General features: G+C 46.7%; 1 protein-coding gene across 1 annotated transcript in view; it reads left to right on the forward strand.

Moving 5' to 3' along the window:
- Nucleotides 1-19,031, forward strand: part of SHANK3 (SH3 and multiple ankyrin repeat domains 3) — a 589,500-nt gene that overhangs the window by 109,191 nt on the left and 461,278 nt on the right. Inside the window, exon 6 of the mRNA XM_090041443.1 lies at nt 6,878-6,986. Within this exon, the coding sequence (XP_089897569.1) occupies nt 6,878-6,986 (109 nt within the window). The remainder of the gene's footprint in view (nt 1-6,877; nt 6,987-19,031) is intronic.

Raw genomic sequence — 19,031 nt, forward strand, 5'->3', positions numbered from 1 at the left:
GTGTCCTGTTTTGGGCCCTGCACTTCAAGAAGGATGTGGACAAATTGGAAAGAGTCTACTGGAGCTGAACAAAAATCATTAAAGGCCTGGGAAGCAAGACTGATGAGGCAAGATAAAGGTTTTTTAGTTTGGAGAAGAGAAAATTGTGGAAGGTTGAGTATCTGATGGCAACTTTCAAATACTAGAAGGGTGATCGTAGAGAGGATGGACATGGGTTTTTCGCTGTGGCCCCAGGGGACAGGACTAGGAGCTGTGGCCTCCAGCTGCAGCAGAGGAAATCTAGGCTGGAGATGAGGAGGAACTTCCTGACTGCGGGTGGCCGAGCACTGGGACAAGCTGCCTGGAGAAGCTGTGGGCTCTCCACCCCTGGAAATTTTCAAATGCAAGTTAAAGAGACGCTTGTCTGGGCTGGGTTAGGCAGGGCTGATCCTGCCTTCAGTAGGGGGCTGAACTGAACTCATTTCAATCAGAAGGGCCTAAAAGAAATTATCCTGTGGTCCTGAATAAACTAGCTGAAGAAATCATGGAGCCAATGGCAATCATAGTGTGTGTCAAGGTCCTAGGGGACTGGACATGGACTAATATAGTGCCCATCTTTATAAAGGGGAAAAGAAAGACCCAGCCTGACTTCAGTGCCAGGGAAGTTACTAGAGAAAAGGATAAAAAAAAGAGTGTGTACCTACTGGGACACCTGGATTTTAGTATGACTTTTAACCCAGTACCACATTAAAGTTGGAGATATTTGGGATAGGTAGAATTACTGTTTGGTGCATACATAATTGTCTGAATAACCGCACGCAGAGAGTAACTATAAATAGATCAATGTCAGAATGACAAGAGGCTGCAAGTGGCGCTGCACACGGGTCTGCCGTGGGTTCGGTGCTGTTTCGTGTTTGTATGAAGGTGTTGGATGCAGGAATAGAAAGCTTCCTGATCCAGCTGGCCGCTGACACAGAGCTGGAGGACTTGTAAACACACTGGAGGATAGGATTAGTATTCACAGGGGGCTTGCTAAATTGGACAACTAGGCTATACAGGGGGAAATGAAATTCAGCAAAGACACATGTTGGTTGACAAACTGAGGAAGAAAAACCAAATGCAGGCAGATAGAACGAAGGAGAATTGGCCAGCCAGTAGCACTGGTAAGGCAGAACTGGGGGTTGTGGCAGGTCACAGAGTCAACAGGAGGCAGGAATGTGACGAAGCATCGTACGAAGGATGGGATGTGATAGTGCCACTCTCCTTGGGGCCAGTTAGGCTTTGACTGAAATATTGCATCCAGTTCTGGGCACCGGAGGTTTGAAGAAGGAGGCAGAGAAACTGGAGAGAATCCAAAGGGGTGTGACACATTCGATAAGTTGGAGTGAAAACTGTATGAATAGAGGATGAAGGCACTGGATATGTTTAATTTGGAGAAAAGGAGATGGAGGTGGGTCATGCTAGCAGTTTTCTTGCTTGCTGGAGAAGGCAGAGCATGAAGGAGCAGGTAGAAACTACAGTAAGGCAGATTGCACCTCAAGAAAACCTTCTTAGCCGCAAAACCAACGGACAGTGAAGCAAGCTGCCTCCGGATGATGCAGCGTCTCCTTCACTGGAGCTTCCCAAGAAGCGACTCGGTATGAACATTTGTTTGAGATGGTTTAGGGGTCGCACAGCCTCCATCTGTGTAGGGAGTTGGGGTCGATCACCCTTGATGTCTCTCCCAATATGATTGAAACCAAACCTGAATTGCTTCATGTGAGTTGTGATACTGCGGGGGCCCTGCCTTTCCTCATCCTCTCCCTTTCTGCTGCCCTGCAGGCCCCTCCAGCTCCGGCGTGCATTGAGGTTGAAAGCTGCTCGGGTAGGGAGCAGCTGCTCTGCTAGGTGCTGGGTGCCAGCAAACTCTAGGCACTGTAAAAATAAAAGTAATGATAGACTAGCACTGAGTATGCTTTGGGCTAAGTGCTTAGCAGGCGAAGAGTGGGATGGGTCTTTGCTTGGGAGCACTTGCTGTCTAAATGGGAAGCACACAGACAAAGTATAGAGCCAGGAGGAGAGGAAATCAATTAGTAATGGCAGGGAGGGAGCAAAAGGATGGTTAGCAGCTTTCACGGAGGGCACAGTATGTGTCCTGTTAGTGCCTTGATTTATTGGAAGACTAACGTTGCATACTTGTTTACCAAGAATTAAACATGGAACGAGGGAACCAAGTAATAGTGGGAGAAGGTAGGATGGCTGAAGACTAGATTATGAGCAGGCGAATGAGGTGAATCCAGCAGTGCCGTGTTTGCCTTTGGAGATGAAACACGGTGAGTCGAGCACTGGTGCAGGAGTCTTATAGATGCTCAAAGGAGGGGAAAGGGATCTGTTCTTGCCTCTATGCAGAGGATGAGAGCGGGACCTTCGGTTTTAGTGCATCGATAACCTTTCAAATGAAAATCAAGGTGAAATTATCAGGTGATATTGCATTGCAGACAGTCCTGGAGCTGACGGGCCATTGGCTTCTCTAGGAGCAGGATTTCAGCCCCGGTCTCTAGTGACAGACATCTCAGCTGGATGGATGGGGGTTGCTGAGTGGATGAGAGGGAAGGAAGCCAGGTTTGCAGGGGCGTCAAGAGATGCTTTGAGTGTCATACATGAGAGAACACGCAGGTGGCATATTCTGATTAATATTTAAGACTTTAGTCTGCCCTGGAGGGGAAACTAGAGCGAACCCAAAGTGTTTGTGGGTGGTGAGGAAACAGACACAGCAGAGGGGAGGTTTCCTCCAGTCCTGAAGACTCCAGGAAGAATGAATGTAAAAAGCAGCTTCTTGGCAGCAGCACCAGATGATTGCTGGCTTCCAACAAGAGGGTCGTTGTCATGTTTTCGTGTGTGTGCTGCCATCCTGTGGAACGAAGCGTTAACGAGAGGAGCCTGCCTGGTGTCTGAAGACATGCGGGCTGATTTACTGTGGGGCAGAAATAACCCAAAGTAAGGGGCCCTCGTGGGTTTGCTCTGCACAAAAGTAGAAAAACAACGCGTGCCTTCTTGGATTGCAAGCACATCCTTCCAGGTGCATCCACATTTTGGCTTTGACTGCATTTCCGTCTTGCCCTGCTAAACTTCTGACCTCTTACCAGTAACGCCGCAGCTGCCAGTTCAGATCCAGATGGGCTACAACCAGCTGGAGCGCTGCCGTAGACAATGGCAAGTGACTTGCCATCACCACTTGTATTGCCAGGTTGTTTCGGTCAACCTGGAAGGATAAGATGACATGGTGGCAAGATAACTGTTAGTGCTGGACTCCTTCTCCATGATAGCACCTCCGCAATTTATTTATTTATTTATTTATTTAGTGTAGGCAGTTTCGGCTCCATTGGTCTAAGTTGGAAGCACGGTGACCCTGTCCAGTTCAAAAATCGTTGAGACGTGCCCAGTAGTGGTGTGGCCAGTTAAATGTCACCCCTGCAATGAGGTTGCAGCAGTGTGGGCAGAAGAAGGAAGATTGTAGGGAAAAATAATTGATGGGGACAGGACCTATATGGTTTTGGCGCAGTCACCCCTAAGCTATTGCTTACTAGCTCCAGGCTTGGGCACCTTGGCACATTGGAGGGGATGAGGATCTGGGTGATCAGAGTTACCTTTATATAGCTTGGGAACGTGATGGTGCCTGGATGGGACCTCCTGAGTCATCAAGTCCAGTTTCCATTGTTGAAGAGCGATGCCACATCCAAGAGTCTCCTTCACAATGTTTTTAACAGTTCGGAAAGATCTGAAGAAGGGAAGGAAGGAGCTTTGTTATGCTTGTGATTGATGTTGAGATATGGAGAGAAGGTGGTTCATGGGGAAGCAAGGAGGCTCGAGGGACATTTTACCCTTGCTAGGGTCAAGGGCACGTTTGCGGCATGCAGGAGTGGTGCCACGTCTTTTTTTCCAGGGCTCGTCCTCCTGGAACGGTTTGGAAGCGCTGCCATTGCCTTCCTATCCTTGCGAGCTGGACCCTCTCTGCTGCCCAGCTGTTTCTCCTGTCTGCTGAGCTGGCACAGCCTCTCAGCGTGTTTTGGCACTCAGTTTAGCAGCTGACATGGGTTGCTTTGTCTTGGCCGGGGATCAGAGAGAGTTTGGAGTGTATTGTTAAGTAGGATGTGGATGGGAAAGGAGGCCAGGGCCTGAAGTGGTAAGGTTTCAGTTTCAACAGTCTTCAATGAAACCCTAATATTTCTTCTTTGCCTTTGGCAGTGACCCCACTTTATGGCTCTCCCCAGGGCCATTCAGGACATCGAAACTTGCTGCCTGCGGACAAACTTTGTTTTCTTTGAGCGTCAGGATTTGATGTGTTGCGACACCCTAGTGCACACCAAGTGTCACATGTGATTAAACCCACAGCATTAAATGTTACTGGAGGTTCAGATTTGCAGCACTTGCTGCTGTGGCTTACGGAGAAGAAAAGACGTATTTGGTTGTGCTACATCATCAGGGTCTAATATTTTTGGACTTCTTTGGTTTATGCTGAATTGGGTCCAGCACTAACGGGTTTTGAGGATCCACTGGGGCTTTAAATAAGTGGTCGTATCATTTAGCCCCATTTGCAGTGCGTATGCAAGCCAAGGATGAGCAGGGTTTTAAATGAGTTATACTGTGTTTGGTCACAAGCTGCATGATCTTGCACTACCAGGTTTATCTACCCGGCCTCCCCCAGCCATCGTCACAGCAAAGAGCGTGATGAAGAGGTCGCAAGGTCTCCATTTGGAGGCTTGGAACGGGTGAATTCGTGCAAGCTCCTCTGTAGCAGAAACTTTAAATTGAAGCCATTTTCTTCTGTTTTGAAAAAAAATCTCATTTTTTTGTTTCACTATCAAATTGATGTTGAGGATGTTTTGTTTAGAGTAAGGGGGTGAAAGTTCTGTAAATGTTGAGGCATCCTCTTTCATGTGTCAGAATGAGACATTGGTTTCTCAGTTTAAAATAACTAATTATTTAGATATTTTTGGTATTTTTATGTATGATACTACTGAAGAAAAGGATTTATTTTAAGATTTTTTTATATATAGTATTATTTTTCAAAATGTTAACATTTAGAATGGAATGTATCCATTGATCTTAAATTATCACACTACTTGTTATTGAATTATTTTTCAACATTTGGTTTCATTAAAAATTTAATTTTTTTTTGTGTTTGCTCAAATTGCTCTGATATTATTTTTTTAAAAGCCTCACCATTTGTTCAAAAAAAGGGAAACCCAGTTTTCTGACCATCTCTACCAACTTTGCGTGCAGAGTTCAGGCATGGTTTTCTAGACCCCAGAGCACAGGGCTCTGTTTTGAGAGTAATGCTGTGACAATCGCACATCATTGGTATTATTTCTCATGTGAGAAGCTCTCTTCAAAGAGCCTCCGCCATAAAGAGCTCATGTTTTTTCAGCAGAGCCGGCTACTGCAGGATTTATTAACGTGAGTTTAAGTGTTTAAAAACAAATCCTGTCCATACAGATCTGGGGTACTGAACAAGAACCATGTTCATATTCTACATCCTGTCTAATTGGCCTGGTTTCTTCTTCCAGTCAGTCGGTTCTGGAGCCTGGGCATTTCTGGAGAATTTATTTAAATAAATGTATTTACTGCATATCATAATTGCATGGGAAAAAACACAGAGAAAAGACAAACCCTTGAGCTTGCAGTATCCTCTTGAGAACAGGTCTATTGCTGGGCCAGCTGGGATGTGCAGGGCAGAAAGGGACACCAATAATAAAACACAATTACAAGGCAGAGAGTAACGGCAACAGTGATATCAGTTATAGAAACCCACAATAATAGTCGATGTACAAGGGAGCTTGATCTTGTCTCTTTAGTTGAGTACCTTCAGTTCAAGAGGCAGATAGGTAGATGATGCCACTTTAACATGTTTTCTGGGCGCAAAACAAGCCAGAGAGGTAGAAATAAAACCATACCGTGTCGCTCCATCCTCATGAGATCGCTGCTGATGGGAAGCTGGTTTGTCACCTCCTGCATCAAGCGCTGTGTGGTCTTGCTGAAGAGGTGGTTGCTCACATCACTTTCCTTTTGTGGTGTCTGTGTCGCAGCATTTAATGCCTATGTTTTGCTCAGGGCTGTGAGTGCATGGAAGTATATCATCCATCAGGAGGGCAGGAGGAGGTATCTGAATGTCCCTTGTGGTTCTGGCCTCCTGATACGCCTGGGGGGTGGAAATGTGGAAGGCAGGGCAGATTTGCACCTTATGAACTAACTAAATTGGAGATACACATAGCACAATCTGTCATGAGCTGGAGCTCACTTCATCAGATGCGGTGAAAGGACCTGGGCAGACAAGGTTTTTTGGGTAGATGGGATATCTTTTATTAGACCAACTAATAGCTGGAAACATTGCTCTTTGCAAGCCTTCGGGCACCAACACCCTTCTTCTTTAGTGCAAGTTTGTGGCCCAAAGCTCGCAAAGAACAATTTTTCCAACTATTTAGTTGGTCTAATGAAAGATATCACATCTGCCCGAAGAACTGTGCCTGCCTATGTCCTTAGACCAACACGGCTACAACCAGCAACAGTGAAAGGACCTGCACACACCAGGATATACAGTGGAGAGAGTGATTTGAATGCAAAGGTAGAAAAGAGGTGGGAGAGGGAGAGGCACCAAGCAAAGAGCCTGTAGGAGCAAAGGGGTCACAAAGGTAATGCAGTTCAGGAGGAAACGGGCCCTTCATAACTCAGCTGCTTCTGCCCGTTTTGGCTCAGGGCCCTGGGGATCCCTCTGGAGGATGCCAGCCTCATACATTTGCTGGTGCCTTAGTGTCAGAAAGGGTATCCCCCCCCACTCCCCATGCCCCCAATGGCTTCTTTGTTCAGTATCCGGGTGTTAACATTGTGTATTGTGTGTTTTCATGGGATGTCACGGCTGCAGGCAAACCTGAAGAAGTTCATGGAGTACGTGCAAATGCTAAATGTGGAGAAGGTCTGCAGACTGCTGGAGAAGGGACTGGACCCCAACTTCCATGATCCGGACACTGGAGGTGAGACTAGCTTCCCCAGAGGTGGGGTGATGGCAGAAGAGGGGTGGGGGGCAGTTGGCTGCCTTGGGGCTGCAATAAGGTTTTGGGGAGCCATTGCCTGGCGTGAGGGGTTGCAAGTGGCACGAGTGGAAATGTAAGCGGTGGGTTTGGGGTGCAGCTGAGAGTCCAAATTGTGTGTTTTGATGATGTTTCTTTTGGGTTTCTGGAAGCCCAGGCTTGCTAGCCTGGAAAGGAGATCTCTGGGGAGAAATGCAGGGGCTGGGTTTGTGGGGTCAGATGAGGCAGCTGAATGGGGGTAGGTGCAGGTTTCTCAGGATGGATGAGTTTCTTTGCAGGATACAGAGACCTGGGACGGCTGGCTTAGACAAACACAGGTGCAGACTTGGGGTTCTCTTGATGACATAGGCATGCGGGGTGCAAAATATTCTCAGGGCAGGTGAAATGAGTGTGAAGGGGTGTGTGGGATCCTGGGTTCTGGCTCCTCTGAGAATTACTCACCTGTATGAGAAGCACAGCTCTCAGCAGCCTCTGAAGAGCGGGCACTGCTGGTACTGAGTGCAAGCCCAGGTGTGTGATACTGAAGTAGTGTGAGGGAGCAGTAGTCTGACCCCAGCCCATTCTTTTCTTACCATTTCTCATCCGTTCCCCCTGTGCAGTGTCCTTCAGCACTTTCCAGGGCTAGGTGTTGTCATGGTTGTTGTTTCTGTGTTGAATTAATAGCATGTATTACTTCGTACACTAGCAAGTCGGTTCTGCAGCACACAGGCAGGTTTCTTACCAGTGAGTTGTTTATTTTCTGCATGTATTTGTGCGCCAAGTGGATCTCCATTCCAGTTCAGTCCTAGCCATCTGCTGTGGCCTGGAAAGCTGTGTCTGATTTTCAGCGACATGTCCTAAGACCACTGGATCTAAAAGACCATGTTTACACAGACCACCCTGAAGGCTTCACTCTATTGACTCGGTTTTACATTGTCAGTTTGCAAGGACCAGGGTCTGTCAAAGGCTTTTCTTGTAAAGCAAGCCTTCCAACTTGGTCACGCTGATCTGGCCTCCCAGTTTGTCCTGACTTGGCAGAGCACATCAGCAGGTTCAATCCGACATGGCGCTCGAAGGCATCTCGCACAAGTTCTGCATCATGTGTGGTTTTGGATCCAGACTTTATTTCAGAGAAGGCTGGGGTCTGGGAGCAGGTTAGCTCCAAGAATTTGGCCAGGTAAGGGAAAAGACGTGCAATGGATCCTCGTGGTGACTGGGCTTTCATGCGGAGCCGGTGCAAATGCAAATGGAGCATTGGCACAGACGGAGGCCACCTGGCCATGCCTCAGGACCGTGCGTTCTGGCTCGTGTGCATATGCAGCCACCTTCTTCGTTACTCTTGTTTTCAGGTGTTTCCTGAATTGATTCCACTACGTACAGATGTATTTGATATTAGCATTGTTCCCATTCATACCATTTAAGACCATCAGGAACCATTATACCACTGAATATGTGCTCCTGTATGTCAGAGGCTGTTGCATTTCAACAGCTACTGCAGCACTGAGGCAAATAGCTTGTGTTTGATTTAAAGAAAACTTGTGTTTGACTAAAGCATGTCTTCCAGAAAGGTGTCGGTCTTTATTTGAAAACTCCAAGAAATGGAGACCCTGTCATGTCCCTTAGCAGTTTGCTCCAGAGGTTGATCATCTGCACTGCTTACATTTGGTGCCTAACTTCTAATTTGAATTCTTCTGCCTTCAGCTTCCAGGTATTTATGCATTGCAATTTTGTTGCTACTCAGTCTTTTTTTTTTTGGTAAATTAAACACTTTTAGCTCTTTAAGTCTCATTTTAAGGTGTTTCCTCCAGCTTTCCAACCATTTTTTTGTGCTTCCTTTCTGCACTTAATCCCATTTAAAACTTCTCTTAAAAAATGCAAACCTTAGATATTCCAGTATCAGTTTCACCAGAGATAACATCTCTTCTGTACTCTTGCTCCTGCCTGCTGCTTACCTGTTTCTGCATGTCAGGATCACATTGGCCCTTCTTCCCAGAGCATTGCACTGGGAGCTCAGGCTGACTTCCTTGTCTGCGGGGGTTTGGTCTGCACTACATTGCGTTGCCAACATAATTCAGATTTTGCTGAAATATTCCTGTGCTTCCGGGTGGCGGCTGCGGCCCCTTTTATAGCTGGTGCTTCCCAGCCTGGGAGGGGAGAGCTCCTCTGAGCTGTGTGGGCTGGCAGAAGGCTTGCAGCATAGACGAGCCCTTAGACCAGTTCGTGTGTCAGCGTTCGAGGATACAGCCCCCGTTCTGTAGGGAAGGCTTGCTTGCTCTGTTCCTGGATCTATACTTGTGCATTTGGCCATGTGGAAACACTTTGTTTGAAGGACCCAGCGTACTAAAGGATCTAGATTGCTCTGGGTGGCAGCCCTGCCCTCAGCATTTATTCCTCTGGCGAGCATTGTGTTATCTGCACATTTTGTCAGCAGAGATATTTTATATTGGCTTTCAGATACTGAAGAAAATGTTGAATAGTGGCAGGCAGGGTACCGACCTCAGGGGAATGCTGCACCATTCAAGGATGGGTCCCCTGGCGATGGGTTTTTGACATCCATTGCATAGCCAGCTCGTAGTCCGTTTAGGACTGTTACAGGGCACTTCTGCGCCCCGCTCCTAATAAGACTCAAACTTGGGAGGGGGAGATGTGTGGCAGGCACTTCAGTGCCTGCTCCTAAAGGACAGGTGTGCGTTGCCGGGGCAACCACTGAGGTCAGCTGACCAGGAGGGGGCAGGGCCTGGCCTATATAAACAGCCTAGGCTGAGGCCAAGCGGGCTGTTCCCCTCTGGCAGTTGTAGAAGATGGAGCTCTGTGGGAGTAAGCAGAGCATGAGCAGCCTGATGACCTGAGTAGCTTAGGTGGAGAATACCAGGCAGAGGAACCCCTGGCGGGGATGGTAATGTTGATGAGCCTGAGGGCTTAGGGTTAGAGTTTGGCCAGGAGGCCTAAGTTTGTGTTGCAGCCGATTGGCTTATGGGTTTTGTTTATTGTTACATCGGAGGACCGGGTGAGGCTGTAGGGGTTGGAGGAGGCCTCATGGGAGCTCCCCAGTAGTGGGGTTCCTGGCACCAGAGCGGGTGCCGTGTTTTGGGGATTGCATAGACCCCGGCCCAGGCGGGCAGTGTTGAGTGGGGCGAGGAGCCCAGTGCGGGTGAGTGACCCGGGAAGGTGGGTCTGGGGGCCAGGCACGGCTACGGCCACCTGAGCCCCGAGCGCGGGAGCATAAGGCACATAGGCCCCAGTGTGGGTGGGAATCGCATGAGCAAGGCCCCAGTGTGGGCACGGGTGCGAGTAGAGCCCCAGGGAGGGCGATTAGGCATTTGGATCGGGATAAGCCCCAGGGAGGGCACATGGGAACAAGGGGCCCCAGGGAGGGCATACTGAGAAGCCCCAGAAGGGCCTGCATATGGGTAGAGGCCCGAGGGAGGGCGAGTGTACGGGGAGAGGCCCCGGAGAGGGCCGCCAAGAAGAGATAATAGACTTAACAACGTCTGGGACAACTGAGAGGCTTGGGGCGTGGTATAAGGGGTGGTAGGAGCCACGCACAGCCCACAGGGCTGGGTGCACTAGATTGACCCACACGGGACAAAGGGCTGGGATAACTAAGAGCACCATGCTCAAGGGGGTAAAAGGCAGCCTCCCTTTCATAATATTTTCCAGCAAGACGTGGTGGGCGAGATAACAAGGGTGCATGGGCACCCACTTGACATGGTAGGGGACGCCAGGAGAGATCACGGCCGCTCCTGGGCCCCCATCCTGTGACAAGGACGTGCTTTATTGACATGGTATCTCTCTATTTGTGAGTCACAGTGTCGCACACAACTAAGTTAGATGCCATTGTTCAAGTTGATTTTACCTTTGTGCTTGCCTTTACCAGTTGCAGAATGCAATCAGGTCGGTATTACAAGCCCTATTTTCTATAAAAATATATTGACCGGCGTTGTTTGTGTAAGTGCTGTTTAACTCTCTGTCAGTTGGAGCCTATCTGAGTTTTTCCAATACTGTACTGAAGACTGGTATCAAGCTAATGACATTGGAGTAATTCTGCTCATTCTTCTTACATACTCGTGCAATATTAGCCCTCTTTCAGTCTTCTGATATTTCCCAGCATTCCAAAATGTAGTAAAAATTAACATCATTGCATCAGGGAGATCCTGAACCAATATTTAAAATGTCTTTGTGTCCAAGTTATATCTGGGGTAGCTAATTTAGAAATGTTTGTCTGTAGCAGATGATGTATCGCATTCTCTTTAGTTACTAATGAGATGAAAAATACATTACCTGACTTCTTTTTGAAAATGAAACAATATTTATTGGTCATTTCTGTCTCTAATCATTCATTATTAACAATATTATTCTTTCTACCTACTAATGAGCCTATAGTGCTGCTAGGATATCTTTTGTTCCTTCTATTCTTTTTTAAAGAAATTCTAATTAGCTCTTCCAGGCATGCATTTTTTTCCATGATGTCTTTAGCTTATTAATTTTCTACAGTTCATAAGTTCTGATTTATATCGATTGCTAATTCCTCTTTTCCCATTTGTTATGTATTGCTGTATTATTTCTAAATGTTCTCTCCTCTTCAGGACTGAACCAGGATGGGCTTTTAGCCAAAGTCATCCTCCTTTTTGATTGTAAAATTGTGATGTTTTCAGACATCTAATAAATACTATTCAAAGCTATTCCAGTTTTCATTAACATTTTTCCTCCCCATCAGTTCCTCTACTATTTTTCTAAATTTGGGGAAATTGGCCTTTCTGAGGCACCAGCTATTTGTATTACTGGTTGGGACTGTCCTCTCTGCCTGTATTGAAGGGTGTCAGGTCATGACTGGTGCTCCATAGAGAATGAGACCAGCTTTCATGAGTGATTGACTCCCGGGGGCTGGAGGAGCTGGTTGAAGAAATCTCAAAGCCAGTGGCAATATTTGCAAACTGATCATAGGCAAGGTACCAGAGGGCTGGAGGGAGGCTGAGACAGTCTCCATCTTTAAAAACAGAAGGATGGTAGAGGCCCGGGGACTCTAGACTGGTCAACCTGACTTCCAAACCTAGGAAGTTACTAGAGCCAATTCTAGAGCAAGCACTTTGTAAACACCTGGACTAAGGGGTGATCACTACAAGTCAACATGATTTGTTAGGAACAAAGCAGGCCAAGACAACTTGATTTTTTTTTGAAGGGTAAGTAGTTGGTCAATGAGGGGAATTCAATGGGCATTGAGTCATAGATGAGGAGGGTGGGAAGGGACCTCAGGAGGTCCCATCTAGTCCAACCCCTGCTCCAAGCAGGACCAGCCACAACTACATCATCTCAACGAAGGCTTTGTCTAGTCAGGTCTTCAAAACCTCCAAGGATGGAGACCCCACCACCTCTCGGGGCAGCCTGCTCCAGTGCTTCACCACCCTCCGAGTGAGAGAGTTTTTCCTAAAATCCTAATATTAGGTTTTTCCTAATATCCAACCAAATATCCTAATGAGTTTTTCCTAATATCCAACCCCTCCTGCAGCTTGAGCCCATTACTCCTTGTTCTGTCATCGGTCACCACTAATATATGTGGATGGATGTGTGTGTGTGTGTGTGTGTGTATTGATAGACATATATATCTAGATATATCTATAGATAGATGTATCTATTTATCTATACAGATATATCTAGATATATAGATATAGCTATCTAGCAATATATAGATAAATATAGATATATAGATATATGTAGATAAACATAGATAGATATACACATACACACATTTACATATATGTATAATATATGAGGAAAATATACCTAGACTTTAATGAGTCAGTTTTGAGCCAGTTTTAAATGGCGTTTGTATAAATAAATTGGAGAAAGGTGGGCTATATAGAATTAATATTAGGTGAAAACATAATTATTTGAAAGAATAACTGTGCGTGGATTGCTGAAAGAAGAGCAGATCTCAAAGCAGGTCCAAACAGGCCTGTTTTGGGTCCGGCGATGTTTACCGGTGCTGAATCACAAGTGCACGGGTGGCACAAACAAAAAGGTTGTATGCAAGACCTGGGAGTGACAGTACCACTCGACACTGGCTAGGCCTCACCTTTAGACCTGTGTCTCCTTTTGCAAAAGCTGTAGAGAAAGTGGAGAGAATCTAGAGGCTGGTGTTGAGGATGATAACAAGGTTGGAAAGCAGGAACTAGGCACATTTCGTCTGGAGAAGAAGAGATTAATGGGAGCTACAATGGCAGTCTTCAAATGTTTGAAGGAATCTTTAAAAAGAAGAAAAAAGCAGCAAAGCAGATTTAAATCAAATCTCAGGGAGGCCTTCTCCCCCCGCCCCAGGAGTCCTAGGACAAGGGGACAAGATGCCAGGGCAGCTGCAGGATCTTGTCGCTGGCGGCTGTCAAGACGAGGCTCTTGGGCATTTGGTGCAGAGGGTTTAGGAAAGGTGCAGGCACTTGCAGCAGAAGACCTTTGACATTGTTTCCAACCCATAAAGAAAGTTTGTGATAAAAGCTCAAAACCCCCAGCATTATTCTCCAAAGCTGAAGTTGCGCATGATCATTCAGTTCTTGTTCCTACACATTGCAGACTGGTGCTGCGTAGAAAGATGAACGGTGCTGGGATACGCATGTGGAGGGGCAGGATGACAGACAAGGGAGCTGTGGCTTAGTCCAGGTGTGCGGTGCATGAAGCTGTGTTTGTGTTACCTGCATTGCAGAGCAGAAGGTGTCTAGTTGTCTCTTTCTTCTGGGATTTGCTGGTTGCCACCTGGGGATAATTTCCACCCCCCTCCTGTTGCTAAGGATGTCAGGGTTTTTTTTAGGGGCTTTTCTGCCTTACCCAGAAGCACTGGGTGCCAGCTGCAACCAATGCTATGGATTTTTGACTGGGCTGTACTGGTGCTCCTGGGCCCTTAAAAGACCCAGAGGTTTCTGGCTAGAGGGTCTTGCTTGTCTGTGTTGGGTCAGACCCATCAAGACAGTTGGGGTCAGGGAGGGATTTAACCCCATGTTCAGACTGGCCCGTACTGTGGGGAGTTTGACTTCTTCTCTAATGGGGCGTATGAGCGTCTTGCAGATAGCACCTTCATCCTGCTGCTTTACCTGGGGCACGTTGAAAGATGTTTTTGCTGTCTTGGGCAATTGTGTATGAGGCTTGTTCCCAAAGGTTTAGGAAACAGGTTAAATGAACACTTGTCCAGGAAGGTTTAGAGATGGATGATCCTGCCTTTAGCGGGGATGGACTGGACGCAGTCCTGCTTTTCTAGGATTCTGCATCAACCCTTTGTCTGGGTTGATCTAAGAGCCCCTTCCCAGCACCCTCTTATTTGGAAAAAAATGTCCCTGTGAATTCAAGATCCTGCCCTTCTGAGTTATCCATAATACAAATAGCGAATGGTATCTTTACGATGTTATTCCTCTACCCCCTGCACATGCCTTTTGCCTGTACCCTGCATACAAAGGACACAATAACTAGTACTTTTAACTTTCTAATCATGCAGTGATCCTTCCAAGTTTCAGTAATGCCAATTATATCAAATTTCTTCTCAACAGTGAGAATTAGCAGTTAATCTTGCCCCCCTTCATACCTAAGCAAATGGAAAATGTCTCCTCTTCATGCTTTTTCCTGTCCACTTTTAGAGTGATGCCTCATGGCCTAGCCCAAGGAAGATGATGTCCTGTTGCCTGCCCCTCCTTTGCAGAACGGTCTTCTCTTTCTTTTCGGTCTACAGTCCCCAGTAAGGATCGCCCGTCTTCCTCAGACAGTTTGAGACCTCTGTGAACATGCTTCATTGTTTGCAAGCTGGGCTTCTAACTGGGTTGAATGCCTCCTGGCTTCCTTGCTTAACTTCTTTGATCTGGCTACTACTGGGCTTCATTATTCAGACTTCAGCTATGAGACTGATTAGAGACCCAAGAGTCTAAGCCCCATGACCTTTATTGAGACAGAAATGTACCTGGCTTTACCTGGGCCGTTTGTGGACCCATAGCTTGGCCTCACAATTGTCACAGCAAACCAGCACTTCTCTGGGATTACTCCTGTCTTCTTCTCTGGGTGCTATCCTATTATTGCTAGCCAGTTTGGGAGTCCCCTTAGGAGACCAGGGCTCAGCTCTGACCATTGCTCTCTATGATGGGATCCAAGATTCCTCGAGTTTGGGTCATTACAGGGGATGAGGGCCCTGCTGCAGTGTCCTCATCAACATCTCACCTGATGACTTCCAGAGCTGAGAGAGCCTCTTTTGATGCCCATCAAAGGTGCTGGACACAGCGGTGCTGTGTGTGATTGCACTGCAACAGAAGCCATGTTGCCTTTCTGGTAGATCGCCGTTAAAACAGACAGGCCATGTGGGACTTCAGGTGCTTTGTAGAGACTGGGCTCATGTTTGTCCCCCTTTCCCTCTTTGATGCAAGGAGTTAAGCTGGCTATATTGTAGTTGTTATTATATATTAAATGCTTTACTGTTCAATTAACATTGCAATCAGGTCTGCTACAGTTATGACAGTAGACAGTACTCCCTGTAGCTGTCAATGCCGAGAGCTGGGCAGTGGGAAATAGCCAATGGCTTTGGGTGGAGGAGCAACCTAGAGGGGGTCCTAATCCTTACCCCAAAAGGCAGATGCCATGGCAGGGTGGACTGGGCTCTCCAGCCATGGTCGGCAACCAGTCTAGGAGCAGAGCCCTTGAAAGGCCGAAGGATTCAAGGTCTTCTTCGTACTGGCAGCTGCTGCAGCCAAGCTGGCCCCAAAGGTACTGGTTTCAGCCTTTCCTTTGGGATCAACCTGCCAGGCCAAAGAGAAGACATTGATGTAGGGGCAATTGAAGCATCTCCATATGAACTGCCCAGGCCATTGCAGCCAAAACTGAATGGAGAGGATGCTCCATCTTTCCAGTCAGTAGAATAGCTACAATATCCACCATCACTCACTGATTATGGATGCCATAGCAATTAATATATGTAAATTCACTCAGCCCTTGGAGCTTAATGATTTATTTTATCATCCCTGCACATAGGGTAGGGGTATCACAGAGAAGACAAAGGAGACAGGTCCTTCACCTGAAGAATTTGCAGTCTAGATGGTAAACTTGAGAGATGAGTTAGTTTATAAGACACACTAGGAAGGAGCAGGGGGCAGTGGAGGGGAGTGGATTACCGAAATATGACTTCAGTTCTTATGCAGTTTAGGCAACGTACATCCTAGCAGTTCAAAACTTGTTGTTAAGTTATGGCATGTTAGTCTTCCACTGGTGATACTACAGAGAAAGCATTGTAGGATTGATTAAAATAATGGGAAAGAGAGGGTCTGTCACATCCATTCTAGGGAGGATATTACAAGAATACATCTCAGGCTTGACACGCACAGAAAGATATAGCCACTTAATTAAAGATTTGATAGAAGAACTGATATAGTTATACCAAAACAATTTTGTTTGTGGACGCTGTCAAACCGGCACATCAGGCTGAGGTAAGACAGGTGTAAACACATGAAGACTGTTTGCATTCAAACCTGCACTGATTTAACATCCTACCTTTATGGCCTGTCTGTGCCAGAACATAGCAGCAGTGTAACTACAGTATGAATTTGAAAGGTGCAAAGGAGTGTGGAGGTGCTCTTGTTTCTCTCCTGAAGACTCGATTCAATTTTGCTCAAACCAATTAGGAATAAATACATGTAACTAAATCAAAAGAAGTGACTCATTTCATAGCATCATAATGCTTAGGGTTGGAAGGGACCTCTATCGGGCGCTGGTCAGACCGCAGCTGGAGTACTGCGTGCAATTCTGGGCGCCGCACTTCAAGAAAGATGCGGATAACCTGGAGAGGGTCCAGAGAAGGGCCACTCGTATGGTTAAGGGCCTGCAGGCCAAGCCCTATGAGGAGAGATTAGAGAAACTGGACCTTTTCAGCCTCCGCAAGAGAAGGTTGAGAGGCGACCTGGTGGCTGCCTATAAGTTCGTCGGGGGGCACAGAAGGGAATTGGTGAGTATTTATTCACCAAGGCGCCCCCGGGGGTTACAAGAAATAATGGCCACAAGCTAGAGGAGAGCAGATTTAGATTGGATATTAGGAGGAACTTCTTCACAGTTCGAGTGGCCAAGGTGTGGAACGGGCTCCCAAGGGAGGTGGTGCTCTCCCCTACCCTGGAGGTATTCAAGAGAAGGTTGGATGTGTATCTAGCTGGGGTAATGTAGGCCCAGCACTCTTTCCTGCTTATGCAGGGGGTCGGACTCGATGATCTATTGAGGTCCCTTCCGACCCTAGCATCTATGAATCTATGAATAAACAGATCATCAGGTCCGGCCCCGGGCAGGAACAGGTGCCAGGGTCATATCACCCCGGCAGAGTAAGAGCCAGAATCTCTTCCATTTACTAGGTAACTAATTGGACTTCAGTGTCTAAGTGTGATTCAATCCCACCCTGTCCAATCCCTGAAAACCCACTTCTGTAACATGCTATTATTTACTATAAAGACTGAATCACAGAAAAGCAGCACCCAACTTTTCCATTAACTGTTTTCCAGAGCCGGGTGGAACAGAATCGCACTTAGATACCAAAGTCAATTTATGTGCATCCTCCAGTAGTTCTCAACTTTTTTAAGCTCAAGGCACCCCTGGAGAGGCTTGAGGCACCCTCAGAAAATGCCAGATCTTAGTTTTTCACTTAGTTTTTGACTACAGGAAAATAGTGGAGCAATTCGGTTGCAAGGAACCCAAAAAGACCTCAACTGGTCTGAATGCTTTTGACCCATCGGATTCCTATTTGAACCCTCTGGGGCTTAGCTTGCCAATCATATTTGCACACCTAACAGTGCTAACCTGGTGTGGCACCCTTGACCTGTGGCACCCTGGTTGAGAATCACTGGCCCAACAAATGGAGGAGAATCGAGTCCTAAGTATCTTTGAAGCATGTTGCATCACTGCAACAGTCTCGGTTTAAAAGCTGATGCAAATTATAGAGGGACAACTTTTCTCTTGTAGACAAGGCCTTCGATCAAGGCAGGGGATGCGTACAGGCAAGCCCCCAAGAGAAAGCAAGATTAGGAAGAATGCCCGCACCTGCACCACTTGATAGAGATGTCAAGAACAGCCTTGTGTAGCGCGCAGACATACTTATCAGGGATGTTCAGTTGTAGAGTTGATAATTACAAGCAGTGAGTCAACAGTGATATTTAGCTTATGTCTTTGCTTTAAAAAAACAACTTTGCTCAGCGCACAATTAGTTTGAGCGACTCTGTAATTGTATTGCTGTAACTCGTGTCGTTTCTTCCAGGCCCCTACTTGTGGCTTCGTTGCTTTTTCTCACCACATAATTTCTGAAATTAGCTTAAGTTCTGTAGCATTTTTTTTTTTAGGAAGCGTGTAAGACATTTTAGTTTGCTGTAAAATAGTAATCCTAGACATTGCTGGTGACCTAGAGTTCTTTCTCTCAGAACGCTTCATTTTCCTCCCAGGTTCTTATAGTGCCTTTTTACAGTAGCATCCAAACACGTCCAAGTTGTGCATTTACAGAGTGGTACCTCTTGCATGGGAATCATTTTTCTTTTTTGCCATTCCAACTCCAACAAGAAAAAAAATATGTGCACAATGTAGTGCTTTGCTTTCACTTGGTTTTAAAATAAGAATGCTGTTGTTCATGCAGCTCAGCGTCAATATTGGAGAAGGCAGGTCTGGGCAGTGCACCTTGCCTCTGGGACAGAGGGTGGTGTGAGGTTTGGGGATGCCAAGTTCTGGGATAGTGAGGAATTGGTTTAGCTACCCTGAACCCTGCAGGAAAGAGTGAGACCGTGCCCTTGGTTTGTTATCTCGTGTGAAGGCGGAGTGGAGAGAATGAAGGGCAGGTGTAGGGTGTGAGGTGTAACATGTCCCATTGTACCTTCTGCTCCCCCTCCGAAGCTAGCTGGTGAAGGCTGCCCATGGCCTTTTTATGCTCAAGAGAGCCCATGTTGCTGAGGAGACGCACTGCAGTCTTCTGTGTCTTTGGAGTTTCCTAAGAGCTGGTGGCTTCATGCCCAGAAAGATCACAGTGTTGTA

This window comes from Crocodylus siamensis, chromosome 4, assembly GCF_052110815.1.
Source record: "Crocodylus siamensis isolate JL-2025a chromosome 4, ASM5211081v1, whole genome shotgun sequence".
Lineage (NCBI taxonomy): Eukaryota > Metazoa > Chordata > Crocodylia > Crocodylidae > Crocodylus > Crocodylus siamensis.